Raw genomic sequence first — 19,681 nt, 5'->3', positions numbered from 1 at the left:
TAGTGAAGATGCTGAAGAGCAGGAGAGTGTGCTGGTAAGATTGACCTGCAGGAGATTGGACTCACATCCTGATAAGAGGGGATCCAGGGAGACGCTGGGTGCATGAGTGGTTGTGCCTAGTTAGGGAGAAGCGCTACAGCTTATTTTGACCAAAGTAGACAAGTCCTGGAAGTTCTCCTGAGAGCAGAACTGTGCTGTGAGAAAATATTGTTATCCCACTTTGCAGGCTGAGGTAGGGAAATGTGGCTCAGGAAGGGGACTTTGGTGCTTATGGAAGATCTCTCCATTGCACAGTGTTTTTTTCCAAGACATCTCACTCTCGTCTGAACTCTCCAGGTTGTAATGTACATGAGGGCTACCCAGGCTCCCAGTCAACTTGATTTTAGGCACTTCTATCACTACCCTCATCCTATATATGTAGTGTTTTAACTCTTCTCCACATTTTTTAGCATATGAAGAAAATTCAAAGGTGAAAATACTTTTTGAAATCATAGAATGTAAGACATACAATATATTACTATACTTTATTGATGAGTTTTTTTTCAATAATAAAAATATTTAGTACAAAGTATGATATCCTGCATGAGTTTCATATAAATATTTCCATTATATAACTGATAGGGATCAGAAAAATTTCAGTATGCACATGCTGCAAATGCAAGTGTAATTGATACAAGGTATGTATCTTGATGTACATCTTGAGTAAACATAAGAAAACCATAGCTTAATGAAAAACAGACTGTGTCTTACAACACGCAATAGTGCTTTTACATCTGAACTGGACCTTGGGTTTAGAAAACAAATCTTAAATCAGTCCTATTCAGAGGACAAATCACAGTTCACATACTTGTAAAAAACTTTTGATTTAGGAAAGCCTTTTGTGGAAAAGCTTGGGAAACTCCATACAGCTACAGTGGTGGAGGGGTGGGAAAGGATAGATTGAGGTATCAGTTCAAACAATCTGAGGAAAAAGTTGCATAAACATTGAAGACAACAGAATAGAAACCAGACGCCAAATATTAATTCACGGGGTCTTCAAAGGGGATTTTGAGATTTATTTTAATTGTCGTTGAAAGAAAAAGATTAATTTTTGGATGAAAAATGTATGCAAATTCATCTCTGGTCAACACTACAAAAACCCCATTTCCTACACACAGCAGAAAAAAGCAAAGCAAAGAAACCCATAATATCAACTCTGTAATCCCCCAAAGTGGCCTTTAACCTGGGTTTGAAAAGAGTAGGAAAAGAAAAAAAAAAGCTACATAAGAATAATAAAGAATGTAGTGCCTGAATCAAAGGACATGAATCTGGTGCAAGAATGGGAAATCTCAAGAGTTGATGTGATATGTAAACCAGGGAACAATGACACCGTTCCTGAGTGTCCAAAATGGTATTTGGAGAACAAGGAATAAATAGGAACAACCTCTTCATCTAGTTTGCCAGTCCCACAGGGACTGTGCAGGCACCATGGGATCATTAGGAAATAAACCCAATAGTGAAAATGTATATATGTACAAATCCATGGTGTGTAATGTTCTATAGGGGCTGAAGGGTGGACTTCCTGAATGTCTCATCAAAAAGACAGATTGGGAATGGCAGAAATGCACAGGGAGGATTTTTCTTGCTCAATGAGAAGAGACGGGATAGCTGGGGCTTTCATTAAACAATTTCAGAGGCTTCCCCAGCGCTGAACTTGGCAGATTTTACCTACTCCAATCCCTCCTGAGGAAGCATGGCAAGATGGGACATCCTTGGGTGTTGCCCAGCAGAGATGGTGGGCAGGAGAAAGCATCTCTGCATGTCCAGCCACTGTTGGGAGGGAGCTGATGGAAAAGGCTGGCTGCCAGGAGGGTGAGGCAAAAGGAACACGGCACGACCGAGTCCTTCAGTCCTACCAAAGGAGTGAGTGGGGAAATAACAGGCTGGCGGGCTTTAGAAAACAACCGGAGCTGCCTAATGCTAACAAACATCCTGTGGGAAACTTAATGGCTGCTGAAAGAGACTGAGCAAAGGAAAGTGACAAATCTTGCTATAGATGAAAGATGAGAAAGTATCTGGAATATTTCCCATTAGTATGGAATTTAATTTTCGTTTAAGGTGTGTTATTTGCTGTAACAACACAGGGTGTCAAAAAACCCCAACCAACCAACCAACCAATAAAGAAGCAGGAAAGGTGTGCGAAGAAACTCTTTGGTGACCTGAGAACTAAGAGGGGAACAACAACACAAACAAATTTTAGAAATAAACATTTACAGCCGTAAGAGTGCGGCTGAGGGGCCGGGGGAAGCTTTGTCCCGGACAGGGACAGGAGGCTCAAGGCTGCCTGTGGGCGAGCGGAGCACGGTCACAGCGAGGGGTGGCCGTGCACAGGGGCACGAAGGAGCCCCTTCTGGGCACCAGGGCGGGCAGGACGTCCTCAGCAGCCCCGGATCGAGCCTGTCCACGGGCACGGGCGCCGGCAAGGGCGGTGAGGGCCATGCCGGCCGGGCTCGCCCCCGCCCGCAGCCCCGCGGACACACCCCGGCCCAGCCCGGCTCCGGGAGCGGCCATGGCTCGGCCGGAGCCCGGCTCAGCGCCTGCGCGGAGCGCCGCGGCCGAGCCCCCGAGCCCCATGGAGAGCACCGAGCCCGAGCCGAGCGGCAGCCGCCCGGAGGAGGAGGAAGAGGAGGAGGAAGAGGAGGAAGAAGACGAGGACGCCCTGCCGGCCCCGGAGCAGCCCTTGGCCGCGGTGAGGGTGCGGAGGGCGGTGGCGGAGGGGCAGCGTCCCCCTCCCCGCGCTCTCGGCCTGCTCCGCCGGGCGAGCACCGGGCTTTCCTGAGCGCGCTGCCCGGGCCGGGCGGGGAGGGTGGCGGGGCTCGGGGGTCCGGGCGCTCGCTCAGCGCTGCCCGCCGTGGCGGGAAGGGGCTACAGGTGGGTCCAGCCCTTCCTTCGCTGCCTGGGGCCGAACCCTGCTCGGCGGAGCGCGGGGCAGAGCTGTGCAGCATGACCCTCTGAGCTGCGGGGTTCTCTTTGCAGCCCCGTCCTGGCCGCTGTGAGAGAGCTTTGTGCACCCTCTGCCCTCGCCCCTAATGTCAGATTATTGTTTATTATTATCAGTTATGTTTTTGTCTTCCCCTCCCCCCCTTAATTTCACAAGTGACTTCTCCTCCCTGCTCAGTTCAGCTCTGCCTTTCCATGGTGGGCGTGTGGTCCTTACTGATTTCAGGCGGCCAGTGTGTAAAAGATAACGATCCTCCTCTGAGAGATTAAAAGAACAACATCTTGGTCCGGATATATTCTGTTTCCTGTGAAAGGGGAGAGGTGGCTACATGTGTCCCGGGTGTCCTGAAGAGGAATTCACTGGTAGCTGGGAAGTGTTTGGATAGAAAATACTGGGGTTAGCGTGTTTGTTTTTTTAAAAAAGGTTACTTTGTTACCACCCTGAGAAAAATATTTCTCGTTTCTGTATTCTTCTGGCTCGGGGTGGTTTTTGGTACCTGAAGCTGTCAGTTTGTTGACTTTTCTGTTTTCCCCCTAAAGGAGGTTTCCAGTTTTCACTTGCAAGTGTGATACAGAACATAGGTATAAAGCAAAACCCTGTCAAAGCCTTTATTCCACAGAGGGTTGTCTTATTTGAACAAATGTGGTGTGGGAGAAGGGGAGGCAAGGTTAGTAGCCTTTGCCTTGTGTGGTTAATGTTACATGAATCTTTATTTTCCTCTTCTAAAAAGATGGAAGACTGTTTGGCAAAGAAAATGGAAATCACGGTTTCAGAAGCTGAAAAACGGACTGGGAGGAATGCCATGAACATACAAGAAACATACACTGCTTACCTCATTGAGACTAGGTGGGTGATGAGAGCTCAGTCTCAAGAGTACATGGATGTGCCATTCTAAACAGATTTTCCCTCCTTCCACCCCTAAAAATAATCAGGTACAGTTGATGAGAGGATTTAGCTGTTTTGTGCTTTGTTACGTAGTTATCAACCCACTCTGGAGGATCTTTTCCTGTGAAAATTTGGCAGCTGATCTCCAGTTCAGTACTCGTGCTGGTTTTGTATAACTGTGTACTGTAATTCTTCATTTGGAGCTAGGTGGAAAAATGTATGTTTGAAAGTTGTTGCATCAAAATGGTGCCAACAACTGCTTGGTTATTTCTTGGACGTAAGTTGGACAAATTTATACACGTATTTGTGAGATTGTATGGGAGAGAGGTCTAAAGTAACTGTTGGGCTTGCTTGAGATGACAAGAAAGAGAGAAGTCTCATGACTTATGTCATGTGGTCAAAATTTATTGCTCAGCTTATATTTGAAGTGTTTTGCTTGATCTGATTACCACATACTCCTTGTAGATGGTTTAAGGCTTAGAGTTAGCTAACTATTTCCTTTCTTCATAGTAGCTTGAACTTTCACTGGGGAACTTACAGCTCTTAATCTACTTGTGTTAACAAGATGAATGCTGCTGGTATGATAAACATTCTCAGTGCCACAAGCACAAAATTTCAAGTATTGAGTAGTAGCAAACTTTAAAATCTCTTCTAATTTATCCTTACTTCCCAAACAGTAACAGATTACTCCTTTTAAGTGGGATCATGTTACTCAGCTGAAGCAACAATTTCAAAATTAGACTTTGTTATGAGTTTTGATTAGCTCTTCTTTATATTACTAGTTTTAACCTTTGGGCCTTGCCTTTGGAGTTATCTGCTGTACAAAGAAAACCTTCTGAAACAAAGCAGTTGCGTTTTGCAAAGGCTCTGAAGAGTTCAAATTGTAAAACTGTCACATAAGCCTTCTATCTGCTGGCTAAAAGGCTTCTTAGCTTGTTTAGCTGATGGGCACACCAGTCACACTGATTGCAGGCCTGCTGGGGTAAGTTTGCTATATTTTTGCTAAACTTAAAGAACAAAGTCTAAAACAGACATACATTTTTCAAATATTGTAGCTCTCTGACAGTTGATCACACCTTCTAATGTAAATAGTGTTGTTTTTACTGTAATGATATTTCTGAAGGAAAAGAGAAGAAAAATGGAATCATTGGGTCCTAACTGTGATATGCAGTGTACTCTGGGGGCACATTTATGCAGCCCCAGAACATGCTGACTGCATCTTCTTTTCCAGTCATCCTTGCATTACTTTAGAGTTGCTCCCACTGGTCTTTCCCAGTTGTTCTTTCATAGTGGCAAAGCTGTACTTTGCTGGCCAGATTGTGTTCTTTCATTAGGATTTATTTTACTCTGTGGTCAGCAAATCCCGAGACCAATTACATGTTTGTCACAGAGCGATTGAAAATGTGTGTTTGTCACATCTCTAATAAAATAGGTTCTCTATTCCTTTTGCTGAGAAGGCAGAACTTCTTGCATAAATATAATTGGTGGCTATTAAATGTGCTTCCTGCTGAGCCTGTAGCTGTAGGTGGGCTTCACAGTAATTTGTCTGGGTAATAAGATATTTTGTAGCTGAAGAATAAAACTGTTTATAGTAATATAAAGGGAAGACCACTTAATAATAGTTGCATTAGGTTTATGTGAAGTGGGCTTCCGTCGTTACTGCTATCTAGGATTTAATTTCAGTTTGAATTGAGGAATTCTATCTGGGTGAATTAGAGACACAAGATGGATACAATTACAACAATTTGTTATAGAACAGGAGCTGAGTGCTTAAACTTTTAACACATAAGTTTCACTGGTGCTGGTGAAAATGTTTTCAAAATGCAAGTTATGGTGTTACTTAGTTTTTCTTTTTAAATGAAACTGTTTATTACTATGCTCACATTTTATGTGACTTTTGTTGATTTTTTTAATGTGCTATGATACTTTGATGTAGGTATATTTCTTTGAGACAAAACAAACTCTATTGCTGTAGATTGCAGAATGTCAGCAAATTCCAAGGGTTGTGTTTCCTGAAAACATCTTCTTGCTTTAGACCTTTCTGCATTACCTAATTCGATTTTTTTATGATGAGCTATTTCCATTCAATTAGTCATAATGTCAGTTTGTTTCACAGCTTCTGTTAAACTATGCAGTTATTTAAAAATGAATCAATTTTTATAGTCTCCCTGTGAGAACAGAGGTCACTTCTACCTATTTGTGGGAAATGGCATTAAGGCAAGTACATATTCTTAAGATGTGTAGCTAAATATTCCTTCTTGAGATGTGCTCAGCATATCACTTGCTTTCTGTAAGGGAAGTAGCAAATATCCAGGATCTTACTTAAATCCAGACTTGCTTGTTAGAATTTTAGGCAGATGTGTCTTACATCAGAGTCTGCATGAAACTACAAGAACTCATGTAGAATAAACCCCTGAGTCTGACTCCTGGCTTTGTACCTGTTGTTTCCATGATAGAGCTGGAAGTTAATCAGAATGCAGAGCACTTCTAAAGTGCTCTGTGGTATTGCACTTGTAATTATAGGACATACAGAGAATGCCTCTTTTTCCTGGTCTCCTTTAATGTAAACTATTTCTTCTGTAGTAGTAGGACACTTCCATTTAGTTCACTTTCCTTTCATTCCTGCTGACTAAAAGATTTCTATCCTGACCTTCCCAATCAAACAATATGATGACTAGCATGTGTTGGTTTTTTTTTGTTCTGTTTTAAATGTGGCTTTAGGAAAAAGTAGCAAAAGTTTGTGCAGCCTGCTCTCCAACCACTTAATAGCAGATTCCCTGTTTTCCAGTCCTACTAGTCTTCACTTTCTCTTGAAGTAATTTGACAAGGGGGCTCATTTTTATTTCCTTTTTACTCCCATAGTATGGCTGGGAAGTTACTATCCTTATGTCTGGTTACAGTCTTTGGAAAGTTTTTCACTAGTTAAATTGTAATAGGAGTCTTACCTGCTTCTCTGTTAAGACCTTGGATTGCCCATCCAAAGTGTGAGAACTTCTAAAGAAAGTTTCTGTGAGAGAAATGAACTTGGAAATCAGTAGCTGGCCAGGCCACAGTTCAGTGATAGTAGTGCTGTATTGTGGGATTTCAGGAGTTTTTCCTTTGTTATATTTTGTTTAGTACCCTTATCAAAGTTTCTTTTTTCACACTGGGCTAGGTGAAAAGCCCAGGCATGGGTTTCCTGAGAAGAGGCAGAGGATGAATACTCACAAAGGCAAATGTTGTCTTCTGATAGAACAGTAAAGGGCAGATTTTGGCCAATGGGAGTCAGGAAGACTTGCCAAAGTACTCCAAAGGAGGTGTGAGGGAAAACGTCTAAATTCAACATGAGCTTTAAACAGGGCAGAGTTGGGAGCTGAAAGAAGACAGAGGATTTGAGAACTTAGTTTTCTGATGATTTTTCCTTGATAGATACTATGAATCACTCATCTTCCTGACAAATATATGTTTTAGTTAAATACAGTAAACTGTATGACAGTATAAAAAAACCAAAGAATCACCTGGCTGTGGAAAACCTTCTGGCAAGAGAAATGCTTCCTTGTCATACAGCTTAACAGGTAGAAGAGCAATTATTAAACATCAGCTGTCTGAGAGGCCTAAATACAGAGTCTATTCCTAAATAGTTGTTGGAAAAAGTTGCCCGTTCCTCTGCACAGGGAGTGAACCTTGCCCACTACAGGGAGTGGAAGTGTCGCTTCTCTTACTCTGGAAGGTCAAAGGTTGAAAGCAGAGTTACTGCTTCTGCCATTGAAGAGATGATTGCTTTTACAAGGAAATAAACCTGTGTATTTCCTTCTTGTCTGATTTAATACTTCACAGCCATTCGTCTTTATTGCGTTCAGAATTATTTAATGGCTCATTTAAGATAATTAGTTTTAAATGGGAAGTGAGAAGAGGTTAATTAGATGGACTAAAGTTTTCACATTGACACTTTGAATTAAGGCAAATAAATGAGACATGGAGTAATGTAATCTTTGAATTGATTATGATAACATCAGTTATAAATGTAAAAGCTGAAGGTTTCAATTTTGTCTTTTTAATTTTTTCGGGCAGGTTGGTTCATTCGATGAATAACTTGCATTGTTAAAAGTATCCTTAAAGGGAAAACATATGGTTTTCCTGCCTGAAGACTGTACAAGTATTATATTGTGTTTTTAGAACCAAAACAAATTGAGAATTTTGACTGAATGTCAACAAGTGATTATAATCTTAATTGAAACTGGTCTGAAATACTTGCATTTAATGGGGAAGTTCATAACATGGTCTAAAAAATTAGATGGTAGTGAAGGTATTAAGTCTAATGAGTACCTTTGTGGATTTCTACTTCCTTTCTGAAATGGTGTTCTTGGGGAGGAAATGCTCTTGTAATTGGTGATATTTTATGACCTCATATGTAACCAGGCAAAGACATTTTTGGTGTGATTAAAAAAAGATTCTCTCATCTTGGTTGCCTGTCCTAAATCCATCCATGCAGTTTCAAGCTCTTACTGCCTCATTTAAAAGGCCATGGTGCTGACACAGACTCCTAACTGAGGGCTGTGCAGTGCTTGCCCACCACAGCTTTGCAAAGAACTTTGCTACTCCCCTCCTTTACCCAACTCTGCAGCACTGTGTGCTCTAGAGAGCACAGCCTGGGGGATTACTCTAAGCTGGGTGTAAGCCTGGGGGGTGCAACTGGTACTAATAATTTCAAAATGTCTTAAATGTATTCAAATCAACTAAGTAAAGAAGCATGGCTTCTTTGTTAGGTGCTAAATAGGTGCTCTCCTGATGAAGATAAAAGCAGCTGTAAAAGGCAGTGTTTGCACTCCTGAGACACTGAGAATAAATGCATGTTAGAATAAAAGAAACAAGTATGATCTGAGATGAGAATAATGTCAGGCTGCTAAACACACACTATAGTGAGGTGGTTGTATGAGATACTGTCTACTTAAGAAAGAATTAACTACGCAGGCAGGTTTGACCTTCAAGATTCTCTGGTAGTAATTTAATCTTTTTCTTCAGGGTATTGTGTGAGGTTTTTGTGTCCCTCACAAAGGTTGTAAATCTTGATTTACTGAGACTGGGGAAGCCTAGCTGTTGTCCACAGATCTGCTTTGTCAGAATAAATTGATAGTAGGCTTTAGATGTAGTAAACTTCCTTAGTGTCTTCAGTGTGGTCAGGGTAGATGCAGTGAGTGGTATGAGCTGGTCTGGCAGTTTGCTTCCTTCCTCCTGGAGTTCTTGAGGCCCTGTGTGGGCATAAAACTTCAAGTAATGAGGTAGTTGTTTGTGCTGATGTAGGACTAGGCTTCTCTATAAAGCTGTGGTCCTTTCCTGCTGAGGTGTTCTGCTCCCAAATGTCCTTTTAAAATTTTTGATTAATATTTAGTTTTCTGCTTAATGTGTGTGGACTGAGATGTTACTACTATGTTTATTTCAGATAACTGATGGGTTCTTATTAATTGTAGCAAATACAAAGTTAATAAGCAGGCATGTTCAGAAAGAGTTTTTCTTTTTTTTTCCCTACAGTTAAGGCTCAGCCTTTGCTGCTCCTACTTTCTAATTAACTCTGCAAAACAATTACAGAGCATTATAAGCATGATTTAGATGCTTACAGAGATGGACCATTCTCCTGTCAGAAGACTGGCACAGCAGCATCTGTATCTGCAGCACAGATGTGTCCTCCTGGCATGTGGCTAGGTTCTCAGGGCAGTCCTAACCCATGTTTTTCTTATCTCCCTATATATGCTTGCTTGTGCAGTCTGTTCTCAGGCAGGATCCCCATAATACTATCATGTATTGATGGTAGCAGTCTTTCTTAAGGGCTGACAATAACCCGTGTGGAAGTCTTGAATCCCCATGGTGTAAGTCAGTGCAGCTGGTTGGTAGGCTACTGAAGCTGAAGATAAAAAGGATCTGTAATTCTGAAGTACTTTTATGTGAGTGTCTTGAATGGCCAAATTGTTTACCAAACCCTGCTGGGAGTTTTTCCTCCAGGAATGCAATGTTTGTGCCTTCAGCTTTTGACTAAACAAGTAGTCTTTTGAGGCACAGTAGCTCAATTCCTTGTCTATTCAAATTTACCTCTTACTCATCAATAGTTCAATCACTAGATACCTGCTTTGCGCTGAAGTGTTCTTGTAACATTTGAATGGTGCAGCAGTTAGTGTGGGGAGGAATGCTGCACAGCCTGTCAGTCCAGGCTAGGCTGAGCTTACCCTCTTCAGAACTCAGTATGTGCAGGTGCAGCTTCATTGAATTTAAATACTCTAATGGGGGAGAATTCTGCGGGATGCTGGCAGTGTGAATAGTGGCTGTCAGTAGTGCACTCACCTTTTCCTCTTGAGTCACTCTCAAATAGTTTTGATCTGCAGCAGTTTATGTTGAATGCTATGAATCGATCATTTTTTCTTCTTACTTATGAAGTTTTTTTTCCCCTACAAATTCAGTCACCTGGAATGAATGTCCTTTCCACATGGCATGGTAGATACATAACACTTTTTGCAGATTGCTAAGTTAAAAAAGTATCTTTTGCATTCTTCTGTATGACATTATTCCACCTTCAGATGTAACTAAACCAAAGTATATAGCAAGCCTGTTCCTGTCTAATGAAGGCTCACAAATAGAGGCACCTTGTATTTTGTTTAAATGTATCCAAGAATTGGGGCAGCTTTGGAAGGGGATTGTTTGTTTTTCAGTAAGATCATTAGAAATCTGACCTTGTAGGTTAAGTATAGCTTAAAAATTATCAATAATATCTGTGCTTCTTAGATGTTTTAAAACTTCACAAAGTTCTTATGAATTCAAGAACTGTAAAGCCTGACTTTTGCTGGAAAAAATAATGTAGCATTCTCTTCTACTAAATACTATATGAGTAACTACTTGTAGTTCATAATTTATTGTTACCAGTTCTGAGTTCTCCAGCACCAGAAGGATGTGGACTTACTGAAGCAAGTCCAGTGAAGGGCTGGGATGATGATTATGGGCTTCGATTGTCTGACCTGCAGGGAGAGGCTGAAAGAGATGGAATTGTTCAGCCCATGCAAGAGACAGCTGATTTTAGCAGTTGTGGATCAGTACCTGGTGGGGAGGTAAAGAAGATGGAGTCAGACTCCTGTGATGCTGAGAGAGGGGAAAGGCAGTGCCCACAAATTCAAACATGGGAATTCCAGGTAAAAGTGAGAAAACCTCTTTATTGTGAGGTTTGTCAAACATGGGAGTGGGTTGCTCAATGTGGTGGTAGAGTCTCAGTCCTTGGAGGTACTCAGAACCCAAGTGAATGTGGCTCAGAACATTCTGCTTTGACCAAGGAGCTACTGGATCGCAGACATGCAGAGGTCCCTTCCAAACTCAGCAGTCAATACTGTTCCTTGTAGGTTTATGCCAGTGCTTTGTGTGCTAGTCAGTCACTTAAATGAAGAACAAAGTAGGTGTAGACATCACCACTGTTTTCTGTTAATTCCCTTGTGTGAATTCTCTCTCTGTGTTTATTCTGGCATATGCTAACTGCTGGAAGTATTGCTACCCACTGCTTTTTTTATGATATTGTAAAGTATTTCTATTGCTTTGAATGTCTTGTATGAAAAATGATTCTTCTCATCAAGTATTTGTATTACTTTCCAATCCTATATTCAATGATTTCTCCTTTTATAGTAAGATAAAACCCTTTATTACCTTGCTAAGTCATGTTGGTTTCAAGTCTTCAACAAATTTTTCAGACGCATAAATTTTGTACCTGCTTGCTCTAGGTAGTTTGTTACATTTTTAGTCCATAAATATAAAAACATATCACTTTGAAAAAAAAAAGAAAATTGGAAGTACTTTGAAATTTGCTCTTTTTCTAAAAATATCTTTTTTAATATCTTAATATTTTTAAAGTTGTATTTGTAACTGTGTCGACTGTTGTATGCAAGACCATTTTTGTCCTCTGAAGTGAAGCCTTTCCCACTGAATAGTAAATTTCTTCATACAATATTCTGTATCCTTCAGGTACTCAGGAAATTTTACTAACTTTGAACCTAACACTGTTCCAAGAGAAACAGGGCTGTTTCTGTAAGGGGGTGGACTAAGCCACATGTGTCTCTTTACTTGATTGTGACCTGCTTGTTTGTTTTTGATGTGTAAGTGCATTGAGTTTTCCTGTGTTCCTAGCAAATTCAAGTACTATCAGGCAGAAATTATAAATATTTTAAAATTAAATATGTAGACTTGAAATTAATTAAGGTTGCTTTAGGTTATGGGCAAGTCATGCAGTAATCACTACTATGCTTGGGGCCTTTGGTCTAATTGCACTGATGGTTTCTGAGGGAGTAGGTGATGGCTCCCTAATGTTCAAATTTGCTGCTTTATCTTTCAGAGCTGTTGAGTCCCAGAGTGAGGGACAATGTGCCCCAGTGGAGTCCCTGTGGCGACGTTACAGTGAATTTGAGTTGTTGAGGAATTATTTGTCAGTTACCTACCCACATATTGTTGTTCCTCCTTTGCCAGAAAAAAGGGTAAGGAAACCGAAACTGTGGCTTGCTTTGTTTTGTTTGTTTTTTAATTTACTGTTGACACTCTTCTGTTTAACTAGGCTGACTTTGTTTGGCATAAGCTATCAGCAGATAATATGGATCCAGATTTTGTGGAAAGAAGAAGAATTGGTCTGGAAAACTTCTTGTTACGTGTGGCTTCACATCCTGTTCTTTGCCAAGACAAAATCTTTTATGCATTTTTAATGCAGGTATAGTAAACTTATTTCTAAATACATTATTTAGTGATTATTTAATTAAGGTAATGTCCTTTTGATCTTTTCTATTGACCCATAACTTGCTCTGTGTCAGGAGGAAAGATAGACAACGTGAATAAACTTGAGGTGGAAAAGGCTTGTCCAGCTAAAAGCTTCTTGAGACAGCCTGCAGTTGTACAGTTGCCCTTCTAATCTACCTTATGACTCTTTTCTAGTCAAGTTGTAAGGCCCCTAAGAGAGAATTTCCACCTCTTTGGAACAGCCTATTGGGAACTTAATGCATGTTGGTTGGGAGCTCTTCCATAGGGCTAAAGCTGAACTAGTTACCATGCTATACTGCTGACTGCAGGGACAGCACTGGCTTCCAGCTCACTCTTTGGATATCCATGGTTTCTTTAGCCTTGTGGTTTGGATCATCCATTCCTGTCTCGTGGTCCAAAACTGCTACAATACGTTGTCACAGAAGTTGTGGTCCAATTGTCAGCTTAAGCATTGCATTCTGCAGCTTTCAACTTTAGGAGATGTTGGATAGTTCTTTTTTCTGTGCTTTGATGAGAGATTCCCAAATACTGGACCGAACAGCTGTGTTTGCCACGGTACAGTATGTGGGTGAACTGATATATGGGAGCTGAAAACAGTGGAAAATCAGCAGTACACCTGAGCCAGGTGATGGCATGTGGACTGCAAACTGTTGTCACCTGTATGCTCTCGGCTCTCTGCCTTGAGATGGAAAGGCCCTTGGAGATGCTGGTAATCTCAGAGGCAAAATATGTTAGCTACTCTTTAGGCAAAGCAGTGTGGCTCCTGCTCCCAAGAGATAATTGAGAAGAGGGTTTTTGGGGAGAGATTAGTATGTAAGCACAATGTAATGATTGGTTATTCTTAACCCAGATTCTTGAAAAGATGTGGGGAGGGTAGCTGAGGCAGAAGCCAGGCATACTGGAGAAGCTCCTTTGATATAGGCTCTTACAGGGACTTGCAAAAGCTGCAGCATTCTTAAATCACTCTAACTGAACATTCTTCTCCTGTATATTTAGGAAGGTGGATGGAAAGAAATGGTGAATGAGACTGGATTTCAGCTGAAGGTAATTACTGTAATTGTTTGTCTCGTGTTTGCTGACACAGACATATTCCAGCAAACATTTTTAGGCTATTTATGAAAGGATGTTTGCTGTAAGAATGAGTTAAAGGCATTGCTTCATGAATACTTGTTATTACAAAAAACAGTGATGTTCTTGGCATGTGATGGGTAGGACTGCAGTTAAGTTCTCTAGCAGGCTTGTTATATGCCTGTGTAATTCTGCTGGTAACATAGAATCCTTTTAACCTTTAAAAGTAATGAATTTGAGGTCACAGCAATGAGGTTTTGTGTTTTCTGTTTAGTTTAGCATTTTTAAAGGTGGGTGTCAAATTTAGTCTGGTAAGAGGTGCAAGGTGTCAAAAAAAGGTAAGCAAAGAGGTCTGAGTTGTAGGATTTCTTTGCAAGGAGCAGTTGGTGAAAGGGACTAAGACAGACGGATTTGGTGCCCCTTAACTGTTTAACAGAAATGTGTCTTGAAGTAATACTATCCTCATTGACATCAGCGAGTTCATGGCTGGGTAAACTGGTGGAGAACTTGCAGGAATAAATGGTCTGAGGTCGTGTGTCTGTACAGGTCAAGAATCTGAGAAGCTGATAGATTGCTGGGCTGTGTCTGGAAGAATTACTATATGGGGACAATAGTGAGCTTTTTGTTTCATTGTAATGTGATCTGCTCTCATGAAATCACAACTGAAAACTGGATGGATTATGAAGAATTATTCTAAATAGTGAGAGCTAAAGAAAATCCCTGGTGCTCTTATCCTCAGTGTCCAAGGGGCTTTGATACTGACACTTACTGTTGATAACTTAAGTTGACAATAATTCTCTTCCATCACAGTTGGGCTTGCATACTACTGGTGCTCATAATGCAAACAATGTAAAGCTCTGAAGCTGCATACACTCATAGGAGTTCAGAAAGTTTGTACTGGCAGGGTGTGTTCAGGAGAACACACAGTGGTGTGTTTATGGAAGAAAACTCATAGCAGAATGCTGAGAATATTTGCCTCCCTGAAACCACACTGTAGATTAAATGAGAGACTAGCAAGTCTTGTTTTCCCTCTAGATTTGATTGTGTATGTTTTCCCTTTCATAGTTCCAGTTTCCTTAGGAAAGAAAAATAACTTTTTCAGAAGCCTGGTAAAAAGAATCTTCCCTTTATTCTACATCTAAAGTATAAACTCTTAATATTTAGCACTACACTGGAAGGAAAACCTCTATTCAGTGCATGTTTTAGACTCAAATTAGACCATTTGTTTATGTTTCTACTGCCTCTGCTGCATTTAAGCAGGATGTGTTTTTTGTCTGAGGGGGTTTGAACTCTAACTAAACCTTAAATTAGGTATTAATACAGTATAGCATGCTATAGCTGAATGTTGGTGTTGGAGACTTTGTTTGTTCTGCCAGCTGTATCATTAAATCATGCCTTTCCTCCCTCCCAACCCCAGCACTTATTTTTTAAGGGATTTTTAATTTAAGGGATTTGTCACTTGGGATTTTAACCCTTCCTGTAGGAAAGAGAAAATTCCCATCTCTCTTTAGTTTACATAAATGATTATGGGATCATAGTAGGCGTTAACGCTCTGAAAACTCCTCAGCTGTACCTCATTTGATGGGTGGTTCATCTCTAAAATGCTTGTGCATGTCACTCTTAAATCAATTTTAAGACTGGACAGATGTTTTTCTCTAGAAGCCTAACTCTGGTGTAAATGCTCAAAAGTGGTGTGTGAGAGTTACTGTGCTGCAAATGGCAAAAAGGAAATAGCTGTACTGAGATGGTTGAGCACTGGCAGGATTGTGTTTCCTGCCTGACAGTGCTTGTATGGACCTACTGAACTCTTCCTTCAGGGCACTACGTGTGCATGTGACAGAAGACAAAAACTTGCCCTGGAACTGTAGGGTAGGAAGTTGTCCTTTCTAAGTGTAAAGCTATTCTCTGTGCCTGCTGCCCCAATAGACTCAAATGGCTTTGGTGCCTGCTGTTTCAACATAAATACAGAGTTCTGGGAAACAGCTGCTCAGAGGGAAGGACTCTGATAATGTCAGCATATTTAGGTGATGTTTGTACTGTGAGAGGGTGTGAGGAGTACCTGCAGGTGTGTGTGAACAGCCCAAAACATAACTGGCTTGTGTGTTGTTTGTTGGGGTATGGCATTGGAGATCCAAGAGTATGCAAGCCTCAGAAATGCTCTGAATAAGCATAAAGGCTGGGACTTGGAGCTCCTGCAGTGTTTTGTGTTCCTTGTGCTATCTGGGACATGTTCCCCATGCTGCCTTGTCTTCCCTTTGCAAGATATTCTTAGAGAAGTGTCACACACAGTTGTGACGATGAACCTGCTTTCTCCCAGTGTGAGTCAGTCTTAGTCCAGAGGGTTTTGTTCCCTTACCTTTCAGCTTGTGGGTTATGCTTTGTTTTGGTGTTTGGTCATTGGAAGAACAGCTACAGTTAACCTGACTCTGCCACTAGTCCAACACTAAACCATGTCCCTGAGTGCCACATCAACATATCTTTCAAAGACATCAAGGGATGGTGACTCCATCACTTGTGTGGGCAGCCTGATCCCATGTCTGACAATCCTTTTGGTAAAGAAATGTTTCCTAGTATCCAATCTGAACTTCCCTGAAGCAACTTGAGGCAGGTTCCTTTTGTCCTACTGCTTGTTAAGTGGGAGAAGAGACCAACCTCCACCTCACTACAACCTCCTTTCAGGAGATTGTGGAGAGCAGTAAGGTTCCCCTGAGCCTCCTTTTCTGTAGGCTGTGTATGGGGTATGTTCTGCTCAGCCCAAATGTAGTGGGAGGTGAAACAGTCTGAGGCTGTGCCTGTCTTATCTGTAGATGCTCTTACAAGGCCCGTAAGGGATGGGCTCTGTTCTTGTTTTGGGAAGACACTGTGTTCCCTTCACTGACAAATTCAAAATAGCTCTTCAGGCTCTGAATTTTCTGTAACAGGGCACAGAATATCCTTTTGTCACATACCAGCACTAAGAAATACTACTGAAGCAACTTACTGCTTGCAGCTGTGACACAGCCTGTTAGCTAAAGGAGTACACTATAGGAAATTATACACCTTGCAAGGTGTGCTGATTTATTTTCCTTTTACTGAAGATCAGGATATTTTGATCAGAAGTAAACTCCAGCCATTTACCCACAATTGGCATTTTTCTTTGGTATAGATGAGCCCTAAGTGAGCTGTGTGTAAAATGCATTGTAGGAATGAAGAGTTATAGTGATGTGAGCCTCAAGGATGAGACTGGGATCTCTTATCTGTGTTGGTGTCTTATTAGGAGTAAATATTCATTGCATAGTTTAATATTCAATAAATTGGGAAAAAACCCACAGTCTCCTTAGAAGTGTTCAATACTACTGTTACAGTAATTGGTAAACCAACATCTCAAAAGCAGTCAAAGCAGTCAATTAATTAGGTACTGGATTTTGTTCTGTAGAGATTTATATATGCTCTACTACAGAGAAGAACATTGCATTTAAAAGGGCTCTATTCTGATATACAAATTACATATTTTCTGTAAAGCAAGTCATAAAAAGTAAGAGAACAACATATATAAGATTTTGATTTCACTGGGGAACTGTTCCTGGTAATAAAGAGCATATAGAGGTCACTCTACCACTGGTTTTATTTGGTTTGAGAAATATAAAATAGCTTGTCCATATGGTCTTAAGTTACCTAATTGCTTCATCTAAAAAGAATGTGGGGTTGTGTATCTTAAATCCATGATTTGTGCAGCATTTTAAGAAGGGACTATTTCTGTGGGACTTGGATTATACCAGCTTTATTTCAGTGGTTACTGTTTACATCATATTTACAAAAATAGCGTAGTTTTTTGACTATTTAATAAAAATATCTGACATTCAGGGCAGCTGGTGTCAACTTGTTCAATGTTTGAAGACTTAAATATGCCATGAAGGCAGGACGTTTTTCTAATGGTGCTGCCAGAAGGCTGAGATTTTTTTGTCACTGAAATTTAATTGCATTAAATTAACAAAGCTTTTTTTCCCCTTTTTCAGGCAGATTCCAGATTAAAAGCTCTTAATGCAACATTCAGAGTGAAAAACCCAGACAAGTAAGATTCCACATCCTTCTTCCCTCCCTTTCCCTTTTTCAGTTATAACTATAACTTCAGGTGACAGAATATTCTATCTCTTTAGTATAAATTCAGAAAAGAAAAATTATCTTTCTGCACTTCAAATCTTAACAGGAACCCAGTAAAGAGGTAGTGTGAAAATATTTGATAAATCCTGCCTCCAGAAGCAGGAAGCATTCAGAAAAATTCCATCACTTTATGTAGAATGAGTATTTCATTTTAGCTAGACTAAAACAAAGGGACAAAAAAATCCCCAAAACCAGACTCTGAAAAAGAACCTCTTAATATTTGTTTTCAAGAAATCTTTCCAAGCATGAACAGAATACAGACAGATAGTAGGTCTTTCCAAAAGTCTGCTGGTGTACAGCTCTGAATGCACACACCCTGGAGTTGGAGTTCACAGTTCTTTCCAAGCTGCCAATTTTCACAGATGCTTTTGGAAGTCCAGAGGTCAGTTCAGCTCTGTTGCAGTTTACAGAGCTCTGGGACAGGCACTAGAGCAATCTGCTGGATGGAAGAACTGCTCAGAATTGTCAGCGTATACAGTGGGAGGTTCATCACACCCTTGGTGATGTGGGAAGGGTAAAATGGGAGTTTCCACTTTTGCAGTGGTTTAGAAGCATCAGTGTGCAGTGATGGGGCCAAGTGATGTTGCTGTTTGCCATCCACAGGCTGTGGAGACCTGTGCAAAGTGCCCTTCTGGGTGCCCTTGCTGTCCAGCAGTGGCACCGGGAGATGCTCCTTGGGGAGAGCCCCTGTGCCTGACTGCTGTCTGTGCCATAGAATCTATGGGTATTTTGTTAAGGATACAATATCTGTGGATATTGTGTTAAGGATACCTTTCTGAACCTCTTCATAGACTTAGCCTGTGAATTGGTCCAGTCCCTCCTTTTTTGCTGTGCTTGTTTTTAGGGCCTTCTGTGGCAGCCAGGAAGCTTTTAGCCAGGGTTTAATATAAATGATAACATGAATGAATGAGTTTGGAAGACAGCAATTCTCTGTATCTGCAGGTGAAAATGGTCCCTTGTTTGAATGCTTCACCCTCAGTCATCTTCCTCTGTGGCCAGTAGGAGTTATCTTTTCCTGCTCTCACAGCAGGTAAACTGCCAGAAGTCTGACTGTAGGCACAGGTGGGCAAAACTGTTTAAGGAGCATCCTTCTTAGCTTGTAACAATTGTAACAATGTTTCAGAAAGCTGTTATGAGAAGTAGCTTGTTAAAAAGTAGAAAAAGGGTTAACACAAGGAAAACATGAGGAAAAGGCTTGTAACAAAAACAGTCCTGGAGCATGTATGCCTTGGTAGAGCTTTCATAGCACTTGAGAAATGGGACATGTTTTCTGTTGTATTCTGCCAGCAACCTAAGTTCCAAATTGCACTTGGGGATACAAACTGTTTAATAAATAAGTCATGAGCAGAAGTTGTTTGTTTGCCTTTTGCTGTAGCATGTGTGGCTCTAACAGGAGGCACAGTGCCTTGCTCTGCTCAGCACACTGGTGCTGGAGCTGCCTGGAGTGTGATGCCTGGCCCTTCTGCTTTACCTTTGGTGCTTTTGTGTGGCTGGCTGGTGAAGTGGTTCAGCAAGCTCACCTTGCTGAAACAAAAGGTGTGACTTGAGTGCTGTGTGGAGTGTAGGCTTTCAGGCTCCTGGGCCAGGAGAGGTTCAGGTGAGGAGCAGCTGCAGCTCCTAGCTGGGATTGCCATGGAGCTGCAGCTATCAGCTTGGCAACATGAGGAGCTTCATGCATCTGAAACCAGGTTGCTCTTCGAGGTCAAATTTGGACTGGAAACTAAACCTGCTCCTGTGGGAAGCAATTTGTAGTTTCAATGGTGGAATTAAATGGTGATAAAAATATTCTGGTACTCAGAGGCAAATTTGTATCTACTGCAGACCTCTCTGATTTGGCCTCATGGCACTCATCGTTTCTTT

The 19,681-nt window shown here is 41.2% G+C and overlaps 1 protein-coding gene across 2 annotated transcripts in view; it reads left to right on the top strand.

Annotated features, from left to right (window-relative positions):
• Positions 1–2,530: 2,530 nt before the first annotated feature.
• SNX4 (sorting nexin 4) overlaps positions 2,531–19,681 on the top strand; it is a 32,807-nt gene continuing 15,656 nt past the window's right edge. Inside the window, exons 1-6 of one of the 2 annotated variants that reach the window (XM_030952296.1) lie at positions 2,531–2,728; positions 3,711–3,826; positions 12,201–12,339; positions 12,417–12,566; positions 13,610–13,657; positions 17,677–17,732. In XM_030952296.1, coding sequence (XP_030808156.1) covers positions 2,549–2,728; positions 3,711–3,826; positions 12,201–12,339; positions 12,417–12,566; positions 13,610–13,657; positions 17,677–17,732 — 689 coding nt within the window. In that variant the 5' untranslated portion in view covers positions 2,531–2,548. The remainder of the gene's footprint in view (positions 2,729–3,710; positions 3,827–12,200; positions 12,340–12,416; positions 12,567–13,609; positions 13,658–17,676; positions 17,733–19,681) is intronic. The other variant, XM_030952297.1, reaches the window with a different exon arrangement.

Source organism: Camarhynchus parvulus, chromosome 7, assembly GCF_901933205.1.
Source record: "Camarhynchus parvulus chromosome 7, STF_HiC, whole genome shotgun sequence".
NCBI lineage: Eukaryota > Metazoa > Chordata > Aves > Passeriformes > Thraupidae > Camarhynchus > Camarhynchus parvulus.
This window is presented reverse-complemented; position numbering and strand designations above follow the sequence as displayed.